General features: G+C 39.9%; 1 protein-coding gene across 1 annotated transcript in view; it reads right to left on the bottom strand.

The window, feature by feature from the left end:
* The window catches only part of CUX1 (cut like homeobox 1), a 356,919-nt gene that overhangs the window by 141,408 nt on the left and 191,839 nt on the right, over positions 1 to 23,672 (bottom strand). Inside the window, 5 exon segments of the mRNA XM_030536988.1 lie at positions 274 to 311; positions 313 to 341; positions 2,081 to 2,157; positions 4,214 to 4,337; positions 15,128 to 15,265. Of these exon segments, the coding sequence (XP_030392848.1) occupies positions 274 to 311; positions 313 to 341; positions 2,081 to 2,157; positions 4,214 to 4,337; positions 15,128 to 15,265 (406 nt within the window).

Genomic DNA, 23,672 nt, shown 5'->3' with positions numbered 1-23,672 from the left:
AGTTGGGACAGAACCAAGGCTCCACCCACTCTCTGCCCTGTTGCACCACCTCCTGCCCTGCCCACCCAAGACAGGAGAGGAACTATGGACTCTGTGGAAAACACACTAGCGTAATCAGTCTCAGTATAGGATATTCAATTATGCCTAAGTTTTCCTACTTATTTCTCCTTCAAAACCACCTCCATCTCATCCTTCTTTCCAGTTATAGCATGCAAAATTAGGAAGGTGGGATACTAAGGGAAGGTACGTAAGAAGAATATAGTGAAATCTTACTTTGCAGTAGTTTCTTCATCATATTTTTGTTTAAGGTCCAAATAATTCTGTCCGAGTTTTTTCCAAGGCTAGAAGGCATAAAACATTGAAACATTACTGGTACTGTAACAGACCAGTACTTTGTGCAATGTAAAAAGGCTACGCAATTTTTTATTCCACTATAAACTGTTTCCTGTCCAAAAAATCATTGTGTATTAAGTATTCTACCTGACCAAAGAAATAATGACTTAGATGATTAAAAGGTTTTAAGAGTTATTTTTTCTGTATTTTTAATGTTTCTTTTGAATTGTAAAAGTTTCCAGTTACCATTCTGCTTAATGTAGCTAGACATTATTCATTTCACATTGCTCCTTCAACTAAAATATTTATTCCAATCAGTCCATCGAGTCAAATTTAAATGTCTTGTGTTCACAAGGAAAAAGGAACCCAATGGGCCCTACCTTAGATGGATTGGCAAACATAACTGTGCAAGGATGAATAGCAAAGTAAATAGCAGGTTGCTTGATGTGAAGCAGAAATAAGGTTCACATTGAATTCTGACCATAACATATAGCACAAATTAGGGATGTGAGAGACCAGAGCACAATACAATGTGGAAAGGAAAACATGGATATAGTCAGCAGCTCTTTGGCCTGTTTTAGTTGCAGGAACATTCCAATGACGTATCTCCTATACTATATAGGTTTTACCCACTACGGCCACCAATAGTTGGCTATAGCACACGTGTGCATTTATTTGATAGATACAGTTTAAGGCCTGAAGGGACTATTAGATCATGTAGACTGATCTGGCCCAGCCCATTAAATTTCACTCAGTTACCGCTATACTGAGCTCAATATTTTGGATTAGACAACAGCATTTCAGTCTTCAGGAGACTAAACGGCAGTGTGCCACAGGCAGAGAACAGGGGAGAGATCAAGATGCCACTGTGACGAACTGGGAAAGTTCTTAATGTTTTCTCTGAATACTGTATTGGTGCCTCAGTGTCCCCATGGCAGTTCTAAGTAGTCTGGCAGAGCCAAGGGCCAGTGCAACCTAATGCCTGGCACTCTGTCTCCTAGCAAAACTGATGGCCTGGGGCCCCTCCTCTGCAAAGGTGCCAGCTGAAGGTGTTGGAGACAAAGGGATCAGGTGACCTCCTAGCCCGGAACGGAGCCTGAGCAGAGAGGAGGGGCTGGGAGGGGTTGTTAGTTCTGGAGCTGGCTGGGGTCGAGGGTGGAGGGCAGACCTGGGGGTCTGGCTCACCTGCCCCCCAGAATGGACCCGCCGAGGGTCCGGTGTCGCTGTATCTACAAGCTCTGTTTTAGACCTGTTTCCTGTCATCGAATAAACCTCTGTTTTACTGGCTGGCTGAGAGTCACGTCTGACTGCAAAGTGGGGCTGCAGAACCCGGTGGCTTCCCCAGGACCCCGCTGGGGTGGACTCGCTGTGGGAAGCGCACGGAGGGGCAGAGGATGCTGAATGCTCCAAGGAGAGACCCAGGAGGTGAAGCCGTGTGAGCTTCTTGCCCTGAACAAGTCTGCTCCAAAGGAGAGGAGGCTCCCCAAAGTCCTGACTGGCTTGGTGGGGAGCAGTTCCAGAGCATCGCCCGGTGACTCCGTGACAGCCACCAATGCCTGAGGCCCCCGGGCTAAGAAGCCCAAGAGAAGCTTTGTTTTGCAGGGCAATTTTTAAGCATTGCTAGATCTTCCCGAGTCCTAACGTAGACTTGCAAGATCTGGTTCAAGCTCAGTCCTGATTTCATTTCGTTGTATTTATCCTACCACCAGCCTGGCCATTGGTATAGATCATAACAGCAATGTCAAACCTGTTTGTAAAGCTTGAACTTTGTGTTCGGCCTCCTCCAGCTTCGAGGCTGTCGACATCTGTGTTTCTTGCAACTTTCTGAAAAAGGAGAGATGAAAATGGAGCTGGTGATCTTGTTTACCAACTTAATTGTATTTTGCAATTTTGAGAGAGACAGAGATTAACCCAGCTCAACTGTAATCAGGCAAATACCACCACCATGTATACTACAAGATACCCCAATTGGACCCATAAAGCCACTTCTCATGGAATGCTGTGCATATTTTGGAATCCTGGTTATTAACATGTTAACAGTGTAGCTATTTCAAAATGTTAAGCTGTTAACATAATAAAAGAGTGACTGCTATCTACATGATATCTTTAGTGGAAGGTTTTCCGTAGCATAATTTGTTTTGGAAAATCACACACATTAAGAAAATTGTCACCCACGCACCCACTGTTGTACAAGTTAGCACAAGAAGAATGATACATTTCCATTTTTCAATCATAATGAAGGAATTTGTTGCTATAAATGATATCCTCAATAGATCTGACAGCTGTTTCATCATAATTGCAATGGATTCTAGATGCAACAACAGTATTAACCACCCCTAAAAAAAACTATACACGTTTCAAAACAATTTACATTGTTAGTTCCTATATAACAGGATCAGAGCTTTCATATGCTCACATTTCTTATGTCCCACAAGCAACGTTCTCTTATTTGTTCATTACAGCACACGCTTTCAGTCACTTTGGCCATCCAGTCACCATACTCTTTGCTACAGTCCAGACTTATAAAGCCTACACTAGGCATAGAGTTGCTGTGACATCCTTCTGGAGACTTTTAGCTATTCTGCAGCTTTTAATAGTAATGATAGTGCATAAAGTGCCCACATCCTAACGGTCTCCCTAGGGGAACATATTTAAAAAAAAAATCCTATTCAGAACAAAAATCAACCAAAACTTTCTAACTGTCACAAATCTTGAGTATTACTTTGTATGTTTATGTATTCTCTGATACAGTAAGAATGTCAAGAAACTCAGGTCAAAGGTTTTTTTTTCTTCCACATTAAACTATATAATTTTAGGTTGTGTTTTGTAGTCAAAAAGCACCTCTTTAACACACAGCCTTTTCTGTAATTTACCTTCCACTGAACTGTCATTACTTTAATTTTATTTTTTTATATATATATGTAAGTAAACTGGATTTGTTTGAAACAAGAAACTTTGGTCCTATTATACAACAAAAAGTAACTATCAAATATTGATTTAAAAAAGTATCCCCCAGTTCACATGTAGCTTCATCCCACTCATACCTTAATCTAAATGATCGATCCAACCACCCACACAAGGAGCCTAGGAAAATGGTATGCCTTGAAGTATGTACTGAAGATTCCCAGATCCAGCCAATGTTGGACTAAGGGAAGGGTACCTAAGTTGAGGGTTCATTACTGAACAACCACCTGTTAACACCCCCCCTTCCATAATGCACAGTCTTAACTTCCATGACAGCTGATCTAAATTATAGAAAAGATTTGTAGTTAGATTTTGATAGCTTTTGAAAAATTAGAAATGCTTCCAAGTTTGCATTAAAAAAAATCAATTAAGTGAGAAATTAATTACATATTATTTTGACATATTGGAGCATGCAAACTCTTTTCAAAATTAAGTTCTGAGTGAGAGCCACAGAGCTCTGCCTCACTGCCAGATTCCTGTTACCATACAAGTAGGTATCCATATTGCTGGGTACAATATTTCCTCTTAAAATGCTCTGTGTTGAACTGATGTACAATGGTACTGTGACACACAAGACTGACTGAATTACACTGTCAGCTAATGGAGAGAGATTAGCGTCACAAAGGAGAATCCAACTAATGAAGAATAAAAGTAGGTTTGCACTCTTCTGAAAGTAACATTCCAAATACATCAGTGCAGTGAAGTAACAATCTGTCCTTGTTTCAGTTATTCACTTGCACAATTGTCTTTCTGTGTAAAGTTGAGTATCAAATGATTCTGTGTCAAACAAATCACTAGAATGATTCAATGTATGAGCTGTCTCAATGAACTGAAGGAAGGACCCTAGTTGGGAAGATAAAGCAGAAAAATATGATTTCCTTCCCTCCATACAACACCTACACGCACGAACACTCACCTCTCCTTCTCTGCAAAGTCATTTTGTAATTTTTGTTCTTTTTCAAGAGCTATACTCTCTGCTTGGTTCTTCAGGGTCTGTTCATATTCTCTGATTTTCTCTTTAAGCGCTTTTATTGTAACCTCTACAGAAAAACAATAGGCAAAGAATGAGTTTACACAGCAGCATGTGGCTACAAGAATACAAGGCTCTCTTTACCCTGTAGGCTCAGTGTGTTTTAAACTTTAGCTCTTCAACTCTGACACAAAATCAATGGATACGAGTCTCTTCAGAGACCTTTTACTCCCTAAATGTTAAATTGAACTTTAAACGTTTAGGTTGAGAAGGATCAATGGATTTTGCTGGGAAGCAGAGCTACGGTTTCTATAACATGACTCAAAAAATCAGTTGTAAAATATAATATCACCTTATTAACTAGTCTCAAATTAGCTCTCTGCTGAGTGGAGATAAATAAAGTTCCACTGTGGGTTTAAGTATGAATTTACACAAATAGTTCATATATATTATTGTGGCTCACTCATGTAGAAAGAAGCAGTTTTAATATGGCTCTCTACAGATTCAATCTTTCAGTAATTGAACACACACCAGCTTCAAAACTGATGAAAAATATGGCAATTAGGGTTTAACTGCTGTGTTAACACATAGATCAGATTTAACAGACAAACTGGAATCCTTCATATTTTTGTTATAGTAACTGACATTGGCACGCAGACTCTCACTCCACCCATATCTAAGGGCAGAATTCTTTATGCCTTAAGGCTTACAATAGGAAAGCAAGATACGGACCAAGACAAGTGTGCTTTGCAACAAAAAGAGGGTCTGGAAAGAAATCATATTTAGAGAAGACCCATAAGCTGGCAATACTTTAATGCTGCCAGGGAGAGATGTAGCACTCCAAGAAGTTACATTATTTGGAATATTGGTGAAAGGAGAAAAATATTACCAGGTGCAAAAACACCGTCCATAAACAAGTTGGAAAGACAAATGCCTACAGGCTGAAATTGATCGAACTTATACCATGTAAAATTAGGTCAATGGAATTTTGTTATTATAAAACCAGAATAAGTGAGATCAGAATCTTGGTGTAGGGAACACAGAGGGAAAAGTCAGAGCTATTTTGACCAACTAATACGGAAGAACTGAAATGGTAACAAATGCACATAACCAACCACCTGCTTTTGACTAAATATGACAGTACTTTAGACATTTAAAAAAAAAAAAATCAACTGAGGCTCATTAATTATATCATGGCATGGTGTCCCTTTTGCCCTATCAATCTATAGTATTCCTCGAAACCCCAAGGAAAATTCTTCCTTCAGATCTGCAAAGTAGATCTGAACACCTGACATTTTCTTGGATGTGCAGAGTTGGTATTTGCCACTTGGACTGGAGAGAATTTTGCCCTAAATATTTTCATCACTAAAATGTAAGAAAACAAAATGAACTAAGTAATATATAGATCTCATTCAGCACTGAATGAGTAGTGCAATTCCACTAAGGACCATGAGAGACGTTCCTGTTTGCACCCTAAGACTTTAAAAGAAAAAAGAACTAAAATGCCTGACGCATTCAAAGCTACACAGATGTGAAAAAGTACCAGTAAATGGTCATGATTTAGGCCCAAACCCTGTTCACAGCTATGCTCACTTGAGTATTCCTAGTGAAGTCAATGGAATTACCCTGCTCCAGGAAGTAAGCACCTTCTTTATAATCTGTGCTGGCTAAAACTCAATAAGAAATACAGAAATACCACGCGTGGGGGATGGCACTTACAGGAACAAGAGAGTTTTGCGAGGGAGTTCTTCAGGTTAAGGAGAAGAGGTTACATTATCCTTGGGTGAGTTTCTCTGTTGGTTTGTTTTTGTCTGCTTGCTTCCTTGCCATGTGCTTGGTAGACTGACAAATATATTGTGGTCTGTTTTGGGGGCTGTGTGCTGAGCCCAGCAGCCTACTAATGAGCCTCTAGCCTGCTATTTTTTGAACCCTAACCCCTTTAGAATCCCTTGACAAGGGGGCAGGGCTAACTCAGAGAGAACAGGAGTTTGAAAAGTCAGCTCCTAAGTGATCAGCTAGTGAACAGAAGCAGCAAACGGGAGTTTTGCAAGGAAGAATGACAGGAAGATGCATCCAGAAAACATACCTAAACTTAGACCAATAGCTTCCCCTCCCCCCAAACTAAACCAAACTAAAACACACAAACAAACAAAAAAAACCCTGCAAGAGTAAAAATAATGCAGGCAGAAATCCAGGAGCAGATTAGGGGCTATCTAGTTTATTACACTGAATGTGGCATATTCAGTTATCTGCCTTGTGGGCAGGTGACGTGTGGGCATGCAGTGCAAGCAGCTCTTGACCTCCAACAGACACAGTATAGGCTCTGGAGGCCAGACTGGCTGAACTGGAAGAGCTAAGGGAAACAGAGGAACATAGACAAGACTTTCAGGCACACAACAGAGTGGTCCCAGCCCTAATCTGACAGCCTCTGTATTGTTAAGGAGGATGAAAATCTCAGGTAAGGAGCGCCTAAGGCTGGAGCAGAACGAAACAATCCTATCGTTGGGACCCTCCTTCCAGTTTATGTAATGGTATCCTCTCACACTGAGGATATCCCTCTAGAGCAGAGAGCAATTATTAGAAGAGACAGGTAATAGTGACAGGGATTTGATTATCAGGAGAGAAGGTTACTCACCTTGTACAATAACTGATGTTCTTCGAGATGGTTGTCTCTGTGCGTGCTCCACTTTACGTGTCTTGACACACTGCGCTTGTAGTTGGAGATTTGTGATAGCAGTGCCTGGTTAGGCTGTGCACGTAACATTGCCATCCTGCACCATTCTGAGTCTTAACATAGTGGTGTACAAGCAACCATTCTTCAGTTCCTTCTCTACCTCAGAGAATTGATTTTAAACTTCAAAGTAGAGGGGATAAAGGATGAGGGTAGTGGAGCACCCACAGGGAAAACCATCTTGAAGAACCTCAGTTGCTGCACAAGGTGAGTAACTTTCTCTTCTTCGAGGAATATCCCTGTGGGTGCTCCACTTTAGGGGACTGTTAAGCAGTGCCCCTCAGTGGAAGGAAGGGGCTTCGGAGTTGCTGTAGCAATGGTGGATAGCACCATGTGTCAAAAGCGAGTATCCAGTGCAGACTGTTGTTCAATGGCATAGTGTTTTGTGAATGTAGGGGCTGATGCCCAAGTTGCTGCTTTACAAATGTGAATGATAGGTACATTATTGAGGAAGGCTACTGATTTTGAAAGTACGCTAGTCGAACGCGTACGGATGCCCGCTGGGATTGGTAGATGAAAGTTTTCATAACACAGACTAATTCTTCCTGATATCCATCTTGATAGTTTCTCCCTTTGAGTGCTCCATTATTGAGACAAATAGTCTTGGAGATTTTCTGAATGGTTTTGTTGTGTCATTGTAGAAAGCAAGAGCTCTGCAAAAGGCTAGTGTGTGGAATGAGTCTTCCCTTTCATCTGCATGCAGTTTTGGAAAAAATACAAGTAAGTAGGTAAGTTGATTAAGGTGAAATGGGGGGGGGGTGACTTTGGGTAAGAATGTGGGATGTAGTCATAAGGTGATCTTGTCCTTAAAAAAAAAGTTGTGTATGGGGGGTGTGCCATTAACACCTCTGGCTCTCCCACACGTTTGGCAGACATAATGGCAATAAGGAAAGCCACCTTCACTGATAAATGTAGCAAGAAATACATCACGAGAGGTTCAAATGGTTAACCCATGAGTGTGCGTATAAGATGAGGTTGAGGTCACGCATTGGTGGGGGGGCTGTCACTGTTGGGTACGTGTTCTCAAGGCCCTTAAGAAAGCGTTTAGTCATCAAGTGGGCAAATATAGAGCTCCTCTCCACTTTGTTGTGTAAAGAGGTGATAACTGCTAAGTGTTCCTTGATGGAGTTTGTGGAAAGCTCCGATTTTTTAAGTTTGAGTATGTAGTCCAAGACCCTCGGTAGAGGGGAAGATGTTGGTAGGATGCTTTTATCCTGGCACCATTTCCACTTGTGGACATAGGTCCTTCTTGTAGTGGGATTGCGATTGTTGAGCAATACCCTTCTCAGCCATGAAGTAACCAAGCCTTGAGGTGGAGAACTGTGAGGTTGGGATGGCAGATGTGACCTGTGTCCTGAGTTAGAAGATGAGGTACTAAGGGAGGGCTGAAGGTGGGCATGTCGCCATTCATAGAAGGTACCAGAACCATTTTTGTGAGGGCCACGTAGGCACTATTCAGGTTGTCTTGGATTTCTCTCTCTTGATCTTATCTATGACTCAATTTAAGAATGGAGTCAGTGGGAATGCATACATCAGTGGTGCATCCCATTTGATAAGGAGAGTGCCCCCCAGAGAGCAGGAGTCCCAGTCCCATATTGCAGCAATATTGTGGGCATTTGGGGTTCAGCGCTGTTGCAAATAATCTATGGTAGGGATTCACCATAGGTTGAATATCATATGCAGAATTCCAGGATCCATTTCCCATTTGGGATTCTGTGTAAAGTCTCTGCTTATGATGTCCACTATTGTATTTTGGCACCCTGGAAGGTAAGATGCTGATATGTGAATGTTATTGTTGATGCACCAATTTCAGCGGTGTATTATCTCTGTGCATAGGGATTGTGATCATGCACCCCCTTGGCAGTTTATATAGAACATGCATGCTACATTGTCTGTAAGTATCCTGATGTTTTTGTTTTTGATAAGAGATAGAAAGTGGTTGCATGCATTGAGAACTGCCCTGAGTTCCAACAGGTTTATATGTAGTATGGACTCTGATGGAACCATCAGCCCTCGACAGTATTGTTTAGTAAATGTGCTCCTCATCTTATCAGAGAGGCGTCCATGGTGACTGTCATCGTTGGAGCTCTTGGTAGGAATGGGACTCCTGGGCAGACATTTGTCCACCAGTCCAGTGTCCCCTTTACCTTGCCTGGCATCATGAGAGGTCTGTTTAGGTTGTGCCTGCGTGGGATGTACACTGTTCAATGCCAGGATTGTAGGCATCTCATGTGAAGCCTGGCATGCTCAACAACAAATGTTGTTGCTGCCATGTGTCCCAGTTGATGGAGACATGTTCTGGCAGATATTCGTGGGCTGTCCTTTACCGCTGAAATTAAGTTGATGAGTGTGGTAAAGTGTTGTTGAGGTAGTGTTGCTGTTACGCAGTTGAGATGAGCTCTGAAAAATTCCCGTTTCTGGAGGGGAGTCAATGTGGACTTTTGTCTGTTTATCTGCAGACCTAAGTTTGTAAAGAGGGTTATTGTGCTCTGAGTGACGCCTAATGCTTCGAGCTGGGGTGGTGCTCTGATGAGACAGTCATCCAGATATGGAAATATTATGACTCTGACTGCAGAGTGTGCTGCCACTACTGCTAGTACTTTTGAGAACACCCTTGGAGTGGCTGAGAGACTGAAAGGTAATACCTGTACTGGAAGTGTTGCTTCCCTAGGGTGAACCTCAGGAATTTCCTGTGTGCGTGATGGATATAAGTGTGAAAACACGCATTCTGGGTGTCAAGGCTGAGAGCCAGTCTCCTTTCTCTAATGCTGGAATTATAGTTAATGTCACCATTTTGAAATGTTGAGTTCTTACAAATGTGTTAGTTTTCTTAAGTCCAAAATGGGTTGCCACCCTCTGGTTTCTGTGTTAGAAAATAACGTGAAAAGAACTCTTTCGCCTTGTGTTGTGCTGGTCCTAGTTCTACTGGTCCTAGTTGCATGAGGTGGTTTATTTCTTATTGCAAAAGGTACTCATGAGAGGGGTCCCTGAAGAAGGATGGGGAAGGGGAGCAGGTGAGTGGGAAAGAGATAAAGGGGATGGAATAACTATTTTGAATTATTTCCAGAACCCATTTGTTTATGGTGATGGTCTTCTAGACCTGATAGAATGGTAGCAGTTGATCTCCAAATGATTCTGTTTCCAGCATTGGAGAGAGTGTTGGTCTCAAGTCCTCAACCACGACTTCAAAACTGTTGTCTCAAGCTGGATATTTGGGACGTCAAGGGTTGATTTTGCATCTGCCAATTCCTGAAATGTTTTTGTTTGTGGCATTGGTCATATTGTCCATACAGTTGTGTATAGGAGGATGAACAGAATCTCTGTAATACCTGCCTTGCTTTTTATTTGCAGGTGCAAAAATACCCAGTAATTTTAGGGGGACCCTAGAGTCCTTGAGGGAGTCTTGTCCGCAAATAGTTTCAAGCCTTCAAAGGGCAGGTCTTCCACTGTTGACTGGGGAACCCGGAGATGCACGGACTTCCCTGGGGAGCCAAGATGCACGGTGCATGACCACCAATGTTGCAATGCATCTTCCGGCCAGGTCTGATGAGTCAAGTGAGGCTGTAGCACCATGCTGGTAATGAGATGGCCTTCGGCAATATTGGCTTTACACTGGTTTTTTTTTTGGTCATCTGGCAATTATGGTAATTTTCTGGTAATATTTCTGGTAATATGGTAATTTTATAGTAATAATTATGGTAATTTTCACTCCAGGGATTTGAAAAAGTGGGTTTTTTACCCACAAAAGCTTATGCCCAAATAAACCTGTTAGTCTTTAAGGTGCCATCGGACTCCTTGTTGTTTTTGTAGATACAGACTAACACGGCTACCCCTCTGATACTAACGACCTCTAATCTATCTAACAAGAAAGAGAGGGTGCCTCTGATAGCTCCAACTCAATCTAAAGATGGTAGAGAAGGAACTGAAGGATGGTTGGCTGCACACCGCTATGTAACCACTCGGAATGGTGCAAGAAAGCAATAGTGTGTGCGCAGCCCAACCGTTCACTGCTACCACAAATCTCCTATTACAAGCGCTGGGCATTAAGACACGTAAAGTGGAGCACCCACAGAGACACTCCTCAAAGAAGAAATATAGATAGCTGGGTTTGTGATGACCAGGAGATCCTCATACTAAATTGCCTGTTGGGTGCGAAAGCTGCGGAGCTCACGAGAGTTCTAGACAGATGTATGTGCAGTGCTGGGTAGCAGCTAGTGGTCGTGGTCCACGTAGGTACCAGTGACACAAGGAAAGGCAGGCAAGAGGTCCCAGAAGCCAAATTTAGGCTGCTAGGTAAGGGATTAACGTCCAGGATCGCTGAAATGCTTTCAGTTCCATGTACAGGGCCAGAAAAAGAGGCAGAATTGCAAGGTCTCAATGCATGGATGACATGACTGCGCAGGGAGTAGGGTTGTAGGATTATTACAATCTGGGGAACCTTTTGGGTAAGGAGGAACCAATATAGGAAAGACAAGCTCTACCTAAACCAAAATGGAACCATACTGCTGGAAGTTCCTTCACTGGAGATTTTCAAAAGGAGACTGAATAGCCATCTGTCTTGGATAGTTTAGACACAACCAATCCTGCATCTTGGCAGAGGGTTAGACTGGATGACCCTTGCAGTCCCTTCTAACCCTAAGGTTCTATGATTCTATGTAAAATTAAAAAGTCGTAGAGAATTTTTAAAACTAAGTGCTGGGGGAAAACTGACAGATGCAGAGACTCCCTTGTGGATGAATTTATTAATGAGGGAACTCTATATCCTAGTAAACAGGATATAAAGGAAGTTGGTAAAGTGCAGGTAGGAGCTAATGAGGAACACTCGAACACAAGAGTCCCATTTAAATACAATACCTATAGGCAAGCAACTGAATATTGACAAAATGCACAAGTGCTCTTATAAAAATGCTAGATGTCTAAATTCTAAGATAGGTGAACCAGAGTGCCTGGTATTAATCGAGGATAATGATCTAACAGGTGTCATGGAAACTTGATGGCATGAGGACACAGTACTGTAATTGGATGGTACCAAATATATAGGAATGACAGAGTAGGTTGTGCTGGTGGGAGAGTGGCACTGTATGTGAAAGAAAGCATAAAGTCAAATAAAAGCAACACCATTAAATGAATCAAACTGTACCATAAAATCTTTATTGATAGAAATTCCATGCTTGAACAATAAGAGTATAGCAGTAGGAATATACTACCAACCATCTGACCAGAATGGTGACATCAAATGTGAAATGCTCAGGAAGATTAGAGAGATTGAAAAAGCAGATGCAGCAATAATAATGGAGGATTTCAAGTATCCTCAGACTGACTGGGTATGTGCCACCTTAGGAAGGGATGCAGAGAGAAAATTCTAGACACCACAGATGCTGCTGGTGGCACTCACAAAGGGAGAGGAAATTCCTGACTTAGTCCTAAATGGATCACAGGATCCAGTCCAAGAGGTAAATAGAGATGACCTGCTCTGTAACAGCAACCATAATATAATTAAATGTAACACTCTTGCAAGGGGCAAAATGACAAAAGACACCCATCACAGCAGCATTTGCCTTCAAAAAGGTGGAGTACATAAAAATGAGGTAGCTAGTTAAACAGAGATTAAGAAATAGTCACAAGGTGAAATGCCTTCCAACTGCATGGAGACTGAAAACAGCAAAATAGAGGCTCAAACTAAATGCACATCTCAAACCAAATTTAAAAAGGACCAAAAATATGCCACAGTGGCTAACCAGAGTAAAAGAGGCAGTTACAGGCAAAAAGACATCCTTTAAAAATTTGAAGTCTAATCATAGTGAGGAACATAGAAAGAAGCAATCAAGTATAAAAGTACAGGAAGGCAAGCCAAGAAAGAACCTGAAGACCAGCTAAGCTAAGGACACATAAAATCATAAATGTATGGAGAAAGCAAATAGGGAAGTGTTATTTACCCCTTCACATAACACAAGAACTAGAGGTCACTAGATGAAATTAACAGGCAGCAGGTTTAAAACAAAGAAAAGGCAGTACTATTTCATACAATGCACAGTTAACCTGCGGAACTCATTAACATGGGATATTGTGAAGGCCAAAAGTATAAATGGCTTCAAAAACAGATCCATCGATAGTTACTATAGCCAAGAAGGTCAGGGATGCAATCCCATGCTCCAGGTATCCCTAGACCTCCAACTGACAGAAACCTTCAGGCACAGATCATGGTCAGAGCCAGGATACTGGGCTAGATGGACCATTGGTCTGACCCAGTATGGCCATTTTTATGTTTTTAACTTCATTTAAGACCACGTGCAACCCATCTATGGAAAGAAATCAAACCATCCTCAACTAGTAACAGGACTCTCCAGGTCATTCTTATCATCTTCAGACCCTTTCTATTTAAAGTATGGCATAGAACTGCAATTCCAGAGTGAAACACTGATCAAAGATCATTTGGTATATGAATGAAATAAATACATATAGCATAAAAAAGCCATTCATAAAAAATGGAAATTTTGTAGTTGCATTAAAGGGCCCGGTCCCATTGGTTTCAAGATCACAAGCTCTTCATGACATGCTCTTCTATATGTTTGCATGACATTTAGCCATAATGGGCCTTGGTCCTACTGAAGTATTTAAGTGCTGCTTCTGTCAAAATAAATAATTAAATAAATAATTAAATAAAAAGAAAACAACTAGAGTTGAAGGTCCTTTCCAAGATCAGGCCACAAGCTCCCACACGAAGGTGGTCAAAATGCATGACCAACAGAGTGCCACAAAGTGAACTGTGGTCATGCCTCTACTTTTATCAAATTAGCGCAACTGCCAAGGGTAGAGCTCCCAGTATGCAAATATTACATCTGTTGCAGTCCAGTCTGAAGACCTGCATGCTAAGGGACCTGCAATCTCAATGGGCCACTCCCTTCATATTAAAGAGAGAGGTGGCTGTAATATGCACCTTTTGCTGCAATTTAGATGCAGCAAACTATGACCCAGTAAACTGTCGATTAGACTTCTAGCTGGGCAATGTCTATTCTCCTATGTGGTAGAACAGGGGTCGGCAACCTTTCAGAAGTGGTGTGCTGAGTCTTCATTTATTCACTGTAATTTAAGGTTTCACATGCCAGTCATACATTTTAACATTTTTAGAAGGTCTCTTTCTAGAAGTCTATAATGTATAACTAAACTATTGTTGTATGTAAGGTAAATAAGGTTTTTTAAATGTTTAAGAAGCTTCATTTAAAATTAAATTAAATGCAGAGTCCCCCGGCCCGGTGGCCAGCACCTGGGCAGTGTGAGTGCCACTGAAAATCAGCTGGAGTGCCGCCTTCGGCATGCGCACCATAGGTTGCCTATCCCTGCGATAGAACAATTGGCTGCTAGTGTAATGCAGAATTGCATATTTACAAGGAAACCACAAGTTGTGTGTAAAGGGAACTAGGTTTAGAGTGAGCATATTTTATTTCCTGATGCAGGAAGCATGTTTTTCTGAAAGACAAGAAAGCTTGGATATTTTCAGAGACAGCAGGTTTTTGCACCTTAGATAATGGTCTTCTCATGTACTGTGGTCACCTTAAAAAACTTGCCAACTTCCTTAAAAACTGAAACATTACCTCTCTATTTGCACTATTACCTGGGCATTCCCTATAGTAATTATACAGAATGCTGCAAGTACTGAGGAACTTCATTAATTTATCTGAGGAAAAACTGAGCAGAGAAGATATACTTTTTTAAAAAACAAAATAAAGTTATTAACAAATAGTGGATTAAAAAAATACTTGTTTGGCCTTAGACCAGTCTTACTATAATCTCAGTATTTAATGACTGCTATGTAACTTCAGTATGCTAGCTGGATCACTAATAAGTATGCTGAAGGCAACAACAGAATGCTTAAAAGAAGACTGCCCAGCTATTACATGATACTGTAGGAAAAGTTCTAAAGGAAATCCTATTGGTCCTGTCAAAGTAAAATAGTCATATGCAGACATGCAAATTTCCAAGTGGCTATAAGCATACAATAGTCTTTCTTTATTAAATACCAGTATATATGCACACACTAATTTTATGAAATACAATTAGGGCTAATCCTAACATTCTTCAAACTGTTAGAATTACAATCTGAGAGAAAGAGTGCAATTTTTTCCACCTACCTTGATTTTTCACTTCAGCAAATTCCTTGTTGTATTCCTCTAGGGTTTCCCTAAGTTTCTGGTTCTCTGTTTCAATATCATGCATTCGCTGGACTTTCAGCTGAAGCTGCTGTCCTAGATCCAGAGCTGGAACTGGATCTAAATAATAAAAAGACAACAGCAACACCGCTACAGCTTTAGTAGCTCAGAATCTTGAAATTCTTTGTGGAGGAATTCTCCTTCTTCCTTAGTTAAAAGGACATTCTAATGGTCATATGCAGTAGTGTTGTAGTAAGGCCTAAGTCTGATTTATTTTCCTCTACTTCCCCATGTTTTCTTTGAAAATTATATACAATTCTTTATATTTAAGCTCTCCATTATTTTCTAAATGATGAATAGTATCTTTTTAAAGTGACAGAAAGTATTTTGATAATATCTTTAAAATGACACAGATTAACGAGGCATGAAAGTCTCAAGATCCAATCGATTTTCATGAAAAAGACATTAATGTACAAGATGTTCTTTTGTTCCTTTGTTGAGTAAAAGGAACAAAAAATATGTTAAATACTGATTAATGGAGTCCTTTAAATACTCATAGACTCATAGACTCTAGGACTGGAAGGGACCTCGAGAGGTCATCGAGTCCAGTCCCCTGCCCTCATGGCAGGACCAAATACTGTCTAGACCATCCCTTTCAAAGAACCATCCTTTTGAATAAGCTGGTACCTTACCATAAGGCCTTCAACCATAAAGCACAAACAAGTACAGCTGTGGAGATCCGTGAAAGATCTGTTATTTGATATCAGAAACTCTTGTGTGAATACGATTACAAACCTTTGGCTCATTTCCTATCAGTGACGTTTACTAGTAAACAACTGATGCGAATGCTAATAAATATTAATTCTGCTAATTGGAGATTTTATGGTATTTATTCTCTATTTTTCTTACACAAATTAAATAAAAATTTGAAACACTTTATATGCTCTCCTACTGTCAATTCTATCATTTTCTATTCTGCTAAAAACACTGTTACAATACACCTGCCATGTACGGATAGAGAATTTATTCTGGGAACTCAGCTTCCCAGTCAGTGTAGGAAAATGCTGGAGTCCAATGGGCTTATAAATAATTATTGAATGCATTTCTGTTATGGGCGCCAGCATCACTTGTGAAATGGCTGCAAAGATTTAGTCTCCTGTTGAGGAATGCTAAACACTAAACTCAGTGGATCAACAACAGTATATATTAGGGAGTTCACTTAATTTTCAAACACCGTAGTAGTCATTAATTTTTCAGACCACCCTCAGTCTCTGGAAACATAATAAGTCTATTGTACCTCTGTTAACACATTAAGCATGAGCTTGTGCGTTTTTCAATATGCCAGTGTTGTTTCACAGTTTATAAAAGAACAGTGCTGGGTTATGTTGAACTCAGAGACATCATAAGTAGCAGTATACTGCATTTTGTTATATAGTTCTTCAACAGCTTATGACATTACCTTCTTCATAATATAAAATCTAGGTTGCTTGTCATCTGTTCTCTGTACATACATAGTTTATGACTACATAGATTTTTCATTTATGTTTTTAGGCCAAATACTTTTCATTATTATTATCCCTATTAAAATATTTATAATAAATCAAATTTAAAATGTTATTGTGGCAGGTGCAGGGGGCCTGGGTAAGGAATTATACATAAAGTTGAAGTTACAGCAGCACTGAGAAGTCCCTACAATATTTACACACAGTCCAATTAGGGTGCAGGCTGCCACAACATGAGCCTTCTCCAATGCAGCCAAAACAACCATTACCTAGAATGATCATTTTGTCACATTTCTTCAGTCCAGTGTTTCTCCAGCAGGGCCTGTCCAGCATTTTGGACTACTGATCTTAAAGAAAGACTGGATGGTGTCAGCCTATTTGATTTAGGGCTATAATACAAACTTAAAAATATATCAAATGAGGATCTAAAACTTAATCCATGATATTTCTATAAAATATTAACAACATTTGTGCTAGCAGACTTAAAATACCATAGCCAATACAAACAGTATTTATAAAAACCAGTGTTTGTACATTGCCTTCTATGCCTACAATTTTTTAAAAACTTTTTTTTTTTTTTAGTACATTCACTTTAAAAAGCCAGGATACTCACAAGACTAACAGATTTATTTGGATATAACCTTTCATTTTCACTCCATGCATCTGAAATAGTGGGTTTTTTACCCACAAAAGCTTATGCCCAAATAAATCTGTTAGTCTTTAAGGTGCCACCGGACTCCTCGTTGTTTTTGGTGGATACAGACTAATACGGCTACCCCTCTAATACTTGGCACCATACAAGACACTGTGTCTGCGCCAAATAAACAATGCTTTTCTAGACTGAAATTAGGAAGGAATTCAAAGACATATAAAAATAACATGTGCGTTATAAAGTGAATAATGACTAAACCTTTAGTCAAATTTTCAATCCCTGTAAAGCATTATAGTGTAAATAAAAATTCATCATACTCATAATTATTCATCAGGATATGTATATTTACTTTAGCTCTATTAAAGGCTAATGCTAAAGTAGCAAACAATCGCAGAATCACCAAAATGTAAAAACAGTCTCCCATGCATTAAATTTCAAACTTTACTATAGCTTAGTTGACCACCTAAAAGCTTGCAGCCTTTGAATATTGTTTTGGGATTTGTAAAAGGCATTGCCAAAGTACCTCTTAGGCTTAATTTATAAACAAAACTAATTACTGCATGACAACATAATGACTATGACTTGCTTTGGCTAGAGAGTCAAAAAATTAATTTATGTATGTCAAACCTCAAAGAGCATTTTATACTTTAGACATCACAGCTTTTTGGTCTTCTCAATTATCTACAACATCATTTAAACTTCACACAAGTATTACTGTGTTCAATGTAAACACCACAATCTGAAGTCTGTGATGTGCTATTTTCCTTCTTGATTGGTGCGGGGTTTTGGGGGAAAAAAATACACAACCAGAACTTGCACATATAAAAGCCTGTCTTTTTATGTTATGCAGATTTCATATAGTTTACCAGCAGATCATTGACATTTGAAGGAACTGAAATGGAATGGTGATAGTGTACAGAAAGCAGCAAAGAAAAGCTTCGAAATAATGGAGTGCTTTTTCTCTAAACTCCAGTACAGCAAACCCTTGCTAACTGATACTAGTAACTGGAAGACTCACTGTAAATGACAGTTTTGCAAGCTACAGAATAAGACCCAAATCAAGAGTCTGGTGCCCTGACTGGACACAGGGCTGACAAGAAGGCAGGGGAAAGAGAGGAAACGCTTAAATCACTAGTATACAAAAATGCCTACAAATCATTACCACCTGGCATTAGTTAGGTGAGAGATGAGTAGAGATACCTGCTTTTACGCTAAACCTTTCATTTTATTATGACCTCACCTTCCAACTCCCCATTTTTCTCTCTAATCCACCTGTTGCATCCTAATACCAAGACAGAAACTCATCTTTATTTCTATTTGTGTAGTGCGTAGCACAATGGGGCCCTGATCCTTGACTGAGCGTCAGACATAGTACCATAATAGAAATACTAAAGAATAGTCAAAACTATTCTTCTATGCCACTCAAGCCCTGACGATGGATTAGTGTCCTTCCCCTAACCTTTCCATGTGCTGCCCTCTCAGTGCTGTTTCACAAGGAGCTCACTCTGAGCAGGTCTCCCCGGCCAGCCACACGGCAGACCTGTGTGAATGCACAGATGTGCATCATATCAAATCCACTACAAATGAAGCTCTGGTCAAGAAGGAGAGGGCTGGATATGCCTCTGAATGAACAAAGCCATGCAAAAAGCAACGGTGTTAACTTCGTTTTCCTGGCCGATAATACTTCATAATGTACTAGTTAATGCACACTAGTGTATTTTGTTTAAAAAACAAAGTCAAATTAATATAAGACCTCACAACAGGAACTACTGTTAAACCACTTCTCAGAGGGGAAAGAACACCAATTTTTTGGTGGAGTTTATAAACGTGTGGACGAGCCAGGTTCTACTGTGCATATTTTAAGAGCAGGGTTTTAAAGTAAAAGAAAGGTGGATCTTAATAAAATAATGCACTGCGTTAGCAGCCTGAGGTTACATTTCAGCAACTGCTATAACTTTTTAATGCTTAGACCAAATGTAAACTCTGCCATAGTAACACAAAGTAAAACTGGACTATCGCTGAACGAATGAATTTCTAAACCGAGTTTTCTTCAAAAACAATTCTCCATGCATTGTACAAGCTGGAAAAAGACACAGACCGTAATAATTCAATATAACTGTTTACACAAAGAGCACTGTAGGTAACGTTGCCCTCCCCTGTCATTAGGCAGAAAATGAATGCACCCCCTTGTGAGTGCTGTTCATGCGATGACATCACGCTCCTGCATGCGTTACTTTTCGCCAGGGCACTCTAGGCTAATGTAATCATACGATTACATAATTAACCCAGCTGTCTCATTAAGAAAATCAACTGGCATTCAGGGCATAATTAGTCATACAGCAATTAGCATGCTGATGAGCAACTGATGAAAAGCTGTCTAGATATTGAATATGCTGGGACCACCTTATTTATTTAAAAAGGAAAAGAAAAAAGCACCTCAGCAGAAAAAAATAAGATCAATTTTAAGAAGTTAATCTTTAAAAATATTTCTCTGCTAGTACGTTTGAAAAGATAGAGAAGTGAAAAAAATAGTGAATAGTGAATTTTTTTCAAATCATGCTAACAGACTTCAGAAGCAAAAATCAGTTGTGCCCTATTTTATGTAGATCTTCCCTATTTAAAATTAATTCTTCAATCTACAAACTAATACAAGACACAGAGACTAATACAAAGCCAGACTGGAAAGGGAAATCCTAACAACTAAGAGAAAAAATGTCACTGTTTAAATTTATAATTCACACAGTACTGGGCAACCCATAACTATTCCTGATACTATTTAAAAAAAAATTGAAGACATTTGCATGGCTTGAGGTTTCTTTATAGAAACTGCTTTACTGAGCCTTGAGACTGTACCTGAAATGTGAGAAGTGATGGTTACTTGACTGCTCAGCAAACATAACATTGTCCTAGCCATTTCTGGTATACAGCCGCATTGTTTCTTAGATTTAAAACATTTTGTAGGTGGCTAATTGGTATTATGGAAAATGGGAACTCCTAACCTCAGAAGGTATGAGTTACAAAGTGCTCCCTAGACTCAACCATAGGGACTGATTCCTGTTCTGCCAATGAGAGAGAATTGGAATGTATGGAATGGAGTATGTTCAACAAGATCAGGAGAACGTTCTCTGTGAATTTTAAGTCTCCACACAAAGCTTTTACATCAGCATGACTGGGGACTTAAAATTTCTGCAAGAGTAACATGTACTGAAACACAGGTCACTATAAATTTCAAGTCTATTTATGTTGTAGGATTTAATTTCGTGCCACAGTGGTAGTATTAAAATATTCACATTTGCACTGTTTCTAACAGTAACTAGTATTGTAATACCGGTCTTGAAATGTACAGGAGAAATGAGTGGATTACCTATATGTTGCTAGGACATGAAAGATGCAAATCAAACTTTTAAAAATAATCATAAGCCTCTTATTTCAGAGAGTTTACCGGTGTACTTGTTCAGTGCCATACAGGAAAAAGTATACACAACTCCATACTTAAGAACAGAAAATCAGGTTTCCCATTTTATTTGGTTTAGTAATGAAAATCTGAATAACCTTATAAAAACTTGTTCACCTGGTATTTTAGATATGGAGCTTTTGAGGTGATTTTTCAAAACAAAAAGTCTGGTCTCTCATACCCCTGCTTTCTCCTCATTACAGGCCTAGAACATTGACAACAGTAAGACAGCAAGTTATGCAACACTGCCAGAACTAGTGGCAATTAATATTTTATAAAATTGGCAATGTGTTTCCTACGGTTTGGATCTAAAAATAATTCATCCAATGCAGTGCACTTCTTTCAAAGAGACTATTTGTCTTGCCTAAACTATGTCTTAAGTGATGCTATTTTAGCAATTGTTCTCAAGAAACTCCCACACAAAATGACAAAGCAGTGAAAGAAAACTCCTTAATGCGAGTTTTTTAAAACGTACAATTATAATTAAATGAACAAAAAACCACAACCAAGCCAGTGCACAAGTTCTGCTGTGTCACATTGTCATTATCACAAAGCAAAATGAGTTTTTAAATATATCATTCTCCCCAACCCGCTGCCTTATCTTTGCAATAAACATTTGTGGTGGAGGTATTCCTTAGGAATATTGTCTCTGGGTTAGTAAAATTGCATGGCAATGAGTTATATAAGGTCCTGATGGAGTAAATGCAAATGATTTCTTGGGAGATCACATGTGAAAATCTGAAAACATGTTTTAGAAAAATAATAATTACATTGTAGCTTTTGAATATTCAAATACCTCACAGCATACTTAATTAATTCATTAATTATTCCCCCCAAAATTCAGGGGTAAACTGAAATAGCCTACAGAGACTGAGGCAAAGATTTCTTGCAATAAACTGCAGCTCTCCTCCTCTTCCCCTATGACTCCACTAGCCTAAGGGACAGAAGAGTTATAGCCCTAATTCCATTTTGAAACAAAGCCCATCATCTCCACACCCCCACCTCCCCCGTTTTATATAGAACATGAAACGGTTGTGCTTTAAAAATCAGGAATTATAAATATCATCTGTTTTTTTCACTGGGCTAAATTATCCGTTATTTTTCCACTTTTACAAAGCAGAGCATTCCCTCCTGATCCTCAAACACACACCACCCATTTAGATTTAAAACAACAGGACACTGCATTAAAAAAAAAAATACAGCAGGGAATTTAAGGTGGCCACAAACAGTGAAGGGAATGTTAGTCTTCATTATCAACTAATAGTACGAGCCTAAATTCTGCAGGCCTCAGAAAGCTTTAAAGCGGTGATACTCAGACCTCAACGGTTCAAGAGCCAAATTAGCAATCAACATTACCCAAAAGAGCCACAGTAGACTGAATTCACAGTTTCATTTACTGTTATATATATATAATTCTCACAGCAAAATGACTGACCAGGTATTCGACAATTGGTAATGAATATGCATATTTATCGCCGCTGTCAAATTATCACTAGCGACAGCAAAAACCTAAGCCATTTCATTTTATTACTCTAATATAATTTCCTGTGATTTATTTTATAAAAGGATGATTATTTTGATGCATGTTATTTCTAACAGAAGTTAGGCACCGATTAGAGTTGGCACACTGTAGGCAAACATTGTATAAGTTTCTCACAGGTCTGTCAATGCTAATCAGTCCTGATCTTCTACATACTACACTTTGAAGCTTAGCATAACTCTGTGCTGCACCTGCTCTTTATACAGAGTTTTGCCAAATGACTGAAGATCAACCCAATTAGAAGTATTTAGAATGTATTAACTTTTTAAAACATATTTTAGTATCTCATTTCAGAATCTTTGTAACTTGCTCACTTGAGACCCGATTCACCCTTACTCTCACGTCTTCACCCCCTTTTTTAAATTGACATACAAGAGAAAGTTACTCACCTTGCAGTAACTGAGGTTCTTCGAGATGTGTGTCCCTGTGGGTGCTCCACTCTAGGTGACGGTGCGTCCCGGTGCCGTTGATCGGAGATTTTCGGTAGCAGTGCCTGGTTGGGACGCATGCGCTCAGTTGGTATCTCCCGTCTAGTTGGAATCTTCCTCAGTGTGTGCGCCCCACACCCTCCTGAGTTCCTTCTCTACCATGGAGAATCATACTAGTACTCCAAAGTAGAGGGGAGGAGGGCGGGGAGTGGAGCACCCACAGGGACACACATCTCGAAGAACCTCAGTTACTGCAAGGTGAGTAACTTTCTCTTCTTCTTCGAGTGCTGTCTCCGTGGGTGCTCCACTCTAGGTGAATGTGTAGCAGTACCCACTGTGGTTGGTGGGACTTTGGAGATGCGGCAGTGAGTACTGTAGATAGTACTGTATGGTCTACTATGGTGTCTGCCGTGGTGTCTTGCGTGAGAGCATAGCGTTTTGCAAACTTGTGTTCAGATGACCCCATAGCCGCTTTACAGATGTCAGGAATGGGAACATTGTGTAGGAAGGCAACGGATGTCGACATGGCTCGAGTGGAATGAGTTCTAATGCCTTCGGGCGGTTGAAGATTTTGTGCATGGTAACAGGATCTGATGCAGTCAGAGATCCACTTGGATAGATATTGTTTAAAGATAGCCATACCTTTCAATCTTTTGGTAATGGAAACAAAGAGTCGTGGGGACTTACGAAATGGTTTAGTCCTGTCTAAATAAAAGGCGATTGCTCGCCTGACATCGAGAGTATGCAGGGTTGCCTCTTGTGGAGTGTTGTGAGGTTTGGGATAGAAAGTAGGTAAGTATATAGGTTGGTTGAGGAGGAAGGTCAATACCACCTTAGGAAGAAATTTAGGATGTGGTCTCAAAGTGACTTTGTCTTTGGAGAAGATTGTGTAGGGAGGGTGGGCCATCAGGGCGCTCATTTCACCAACTCTCCCTGCTGATGTTATGGCAA

The sequence above is a fragment of the Gopherus evgoodei genome, chromosome 17 (genome assembly GCF_007399415.2).
Source record: "Gopherus evgoodei ecotype Sinaloan lineage chromosome 17, rGopEvg1_v1.p, whole genome shotgun sequence".
In the NCBI taxonomy this organism is placed as follows: domain Eukaryota; kingdom Metazoa; phylum Chordata; order Testudines; family Testudinidae; genus Gopherus; species Gopherus evgoodei.
The sequence above is the reverse complement of the archived record's forward strand: the minus strand, read 5'-3'. Positions and strand labels throughout refer to the sequence as shown.